The sequence below is a fragment of the Lathyrus oleraceus genome, chromosome 4, assembly GCF_024323335.1.
Source record: "Lathyrus oleraceus cultivar Zhongwan6 chromosome 4, CAAS_Psat_ZW6_1.0, whole genome shotgun sequence".
Taxonomy (NCBI): domain Eukaryota; kingdom Viridiplantae; phylum Streptophyta; class Magnoliopsida; order Fabales; family Fabaceae; genus Lathyrus; species Lathyrus oleraceus.
Genome location: NC_066582.1, coordinates 123733412 through 123736500, shown reverse-complemented (window position 1 = coordinate 123736500; position 3089 = coordinate 123733412). Strand labels below are relative to the sequence as shown.

The 3089-nt window shown below is 29.4% G+C and overlaps 1 protein-coding gene across 1 annotated transcript; it reads right to left on the bottom strand.

Annotated features, from left to right (window-relative positions):
- Window positions 1–546: 546 nt before the first annotated feature.
- Window positions 547–2303, bottom strand: LOC127073964 (transcription factor MYB86). The gene is made up of 3 exons (XM_051015214.1): window positions 1850–2303; window positions 1621–1750; window positions 547–1521 (listed from the first exon to the last, which is right to left on the bottom strand). The coding sequence occupies exons 1-3, from the start codon at window positions 1980–1982 to the stop codon at window positions 711–713; spliced, it is 1074 nt and encodes a 357-aa protein (XP_050871171.1). The 5' UTR covers window positions 1983–2303; the 3' UTR covers window positions 547–710.
- Window positions 2304–3089: the final 786 nt, after the last annotated feature.

Below are 3089 nucleotides of genomic sequence, written 5' to 3'. Positions count from 1 at the left end.
GCAGATATTTGTGCAGCCAATTCTAGCCTTTTGGAAGGATTCACCTGCTGAATCATATGCCAGCAAAAACAGCATCCCTTATTTTATGATATGACACAGGATAATATAATCTTGTTATAATAAAAAAATCTACCAGACAATATATACATGAATGTGTACTCAGAAACACACGAGCGTGTATGATATGATAAAATATAATATAAATTATAAACATTATATTATTGTATAAGTGAAGCATCGAAGAAAATGAAATGAAATTTGTAAGTATATGATACAATGTTATGGGTTTTTGTCTTTTTGATCTTTTTTTAGTCTTTGACCAGCTTCACTAAAGGACAGAAAAAGGTATCTCCATAAGAGGATCATAATTAATTAAACTTGTAATTATAAAAAAGAGTAAAAAAAATAATGATAAATATGTAATAATAATTCAGTAGTTGAACAATATTAAAAACAAAATTAGCTTCAATAATTAATCTTAAAGAATATACTGTTATTCAAACTTTAGCTTATGAAAACAGATACAACAATTGGGAAAACAAGAAAAAAAAAAGAAAAAAATCTCAATCTCAAATCTTAATCTACAAATCTTCTCTACTATCAACACCTTTCTATATTTTCTACTTTGAACAGTAGAAATATATATAGTTCAAAAAATATGTAAAAAAATAAAAATAAAAATAAAAATAAAGAGAGAAATAATTTACAGTTCAGATATGATGGAATACATCAAAATTTGCTTCTGTTAAATCTTCTGAGAGTGATGTTAAAGGATAGCTATTGAAATCTATTGAATTCTGAGTTTGAATTTGTCCTTCTTCCCATGAACTAGTTCCAAAATCTTCAGATTTTATAGCATTCACTTGAAACTGAAACAAAGGGTCTAATTTGTTATCTCCATCCCAAGAAAATCCTGCATTATTATTATTATTTTCAATCATGGTAGTTCTCATCTGAGAAGGATAAATAGTGCTCATGTTGGAGCTATTGCTTGAATTACTTTCTTTCACTTGATCATTCATGAACAATAATGAACTGATTTTTGAAGGTGAATTGTTGTCTGAAAACTCGGTTACCGACACGACCGCGTGATCCGAATTCGTTAGACTCGGCATTGAAGAAAAACCATAGCTTGGATTTATACCAAATTGGCTTTCACTCTGATAATTATTCATAGGTAAGGTATAACCAGATTGGAAATCATAGCAGAACAAAGGATCCAATGCTGATTTGCTACTGAAAATATCTCTAGAAGCTTCTGATAAGCCATTATTATCAAAGTAACTCGAATCACTTATAAGAAACGATGAACCTTGTGATGTAACCGATGGAATTTGCATCGGATTTGTTGCTGTTTTTTCTGTTAATTTGCTCTCTTCCTTAATATATGGTTCTGTTAGAGGCTTATGTGTTGCTGGATCAATCCCTTGCTTCATAAGCTTCTTCTTTAAACACGAATTCCAGAAATTCTTAATTTCATTATCGGTTCTCCCCGGTAATTGTGCTGCAATTTGAGCCCACCTATAATGAACAACAACAAAAAAAACTCATTTCGATAATCTGAATTATAGGGAGTGTTTGGATAATTACATAAGTACTTATTCTCATAATATATGTTACCTATTTCCAAGAAGCTCATGAAGACTAATTATAACATCCTCTTCTTGTTGCGAGAACATTCCTCTCTTTAAATCGGGCCTCAAATAGTTTATCCATCTCAATCTACAACTTTTTCCGCATCTTTGAAGTCCTGAAGCAATTCATCTCACTCGTTACACTCTTTGTTTTGAATAGTAAAATATAATAATAATGTAAGATGATGTTATAATATCTTATAATAATGACTTACCGGCTTGTTTGGGAACAGAACTCCAGCAACCAACACCGAATCTAGTTATGTGATTGAAAAGCTTCTCATCTTCTTCCGGTGACCATAAACCTTTTCTTAATTTCTGCTTTAAACAACAGGAATGGCGACCCATTTGGTTCGAAATTGTGCAAGAAGAATGTTTAGTCTTTTATTTTTGTTGGAAGAAGATGGAGAAGAATAGTGTGAAGTATGAAGTGGTCACTGTCTCTATATAGCGTGAAATATTACCTGAGTGATAGTTTGTGTCATTTAAACGTTTTAAAAGAGATGTAAAATATTATTATGTTTGTGTGTGGGGTGAAGAGAGAGTAAATTAAACTAATCATGTTGATTTAAAGAGAGAAGAGAGAGAAAGCTAAATGATTAATCATACTTAGGATTGAAGTTAAGAGAGAGAGAGAGAGAGAGTGAGGAAGGTGCAGCAATCAAGTGGGTTTTACGCAAATCCTGAGCTGCTTTTGCATTGAAATAGATTGGTTTTTAAGATACCACTATTTCTAGAAAATTAACTAATTCAATAAAGTAAAAATAAACTAGTGATCCGTATAGAGATAATAGGATAAGAGTAGAGTGGATTGCTTTCTATTTTTTATTACTTGTTAATTAAGTATTGAGTTCTAACTATGTTTATAGTTTAGATGAATCTGAAATGTAGCTGAATGTAGTAAATTGTAATCAGAGAGGTATACATCTCTTGCATGATAAATTTAGACCCATTTGGGTTTTTGGCGCTTTATTGTACTAAAGAATAAATGGTTCAATCATGACCTCATCACATAATTGGTTTTTTATTAACATCATATCACCCCAATATCTTTAAAGAAATTATTATTATTATTATTATTATTATTATTATTATTATTATTATTATTATTATTATTATTAGTAACTGACTCGTCCATCCGCATATACTCGCGAACAAATTGAGTGTAAATATATAAGAGTAAATTTCAAATAAAATACATGATATATAAGATGAGTAAATATATAAGAGTAAATTTCAAGTAAAATACATTATATATAAGAAGACATTTGAAATAAAAATGGAAATCAGAAATTAAAGAGGAATATATTATTAAGAAATCAAGATCTAATGATTGAAAACATATTTAATTAAAGATGTGCTAATTTTATTCGGTGCACATCTTTAATGTTTAGTAAAGTAAGTACCTTTTTTTTTATCGTAATTACCGCACAATAAAAAAAAATAATCATAATC

Bases quoted from the DNA above. Each gene is read 5' to 3' on its own strand.
- LOC127073964 (XM_051015214.1), bottom strand. From the start codon at position 1,982: ATGGGTCGCCATTCCTGTTGTTTAAAGCAGAAATTAAGAAAAGGTTTA. The intron at 1,751-1,849 runs GTAAGTCATTAT...GAATTGCTTCAG, and splicing joins TTCTGTTCCCAAACAAGCCG to GACTTCAAAGATGCGGAAAA. The intron at 1,522-1,620 runs GTAACATATATT...TGTTCATTATAG, and splicing joins CATGAGCTTCTTGGAAATAG to GTGGGCTCAAATTGCAGCAC.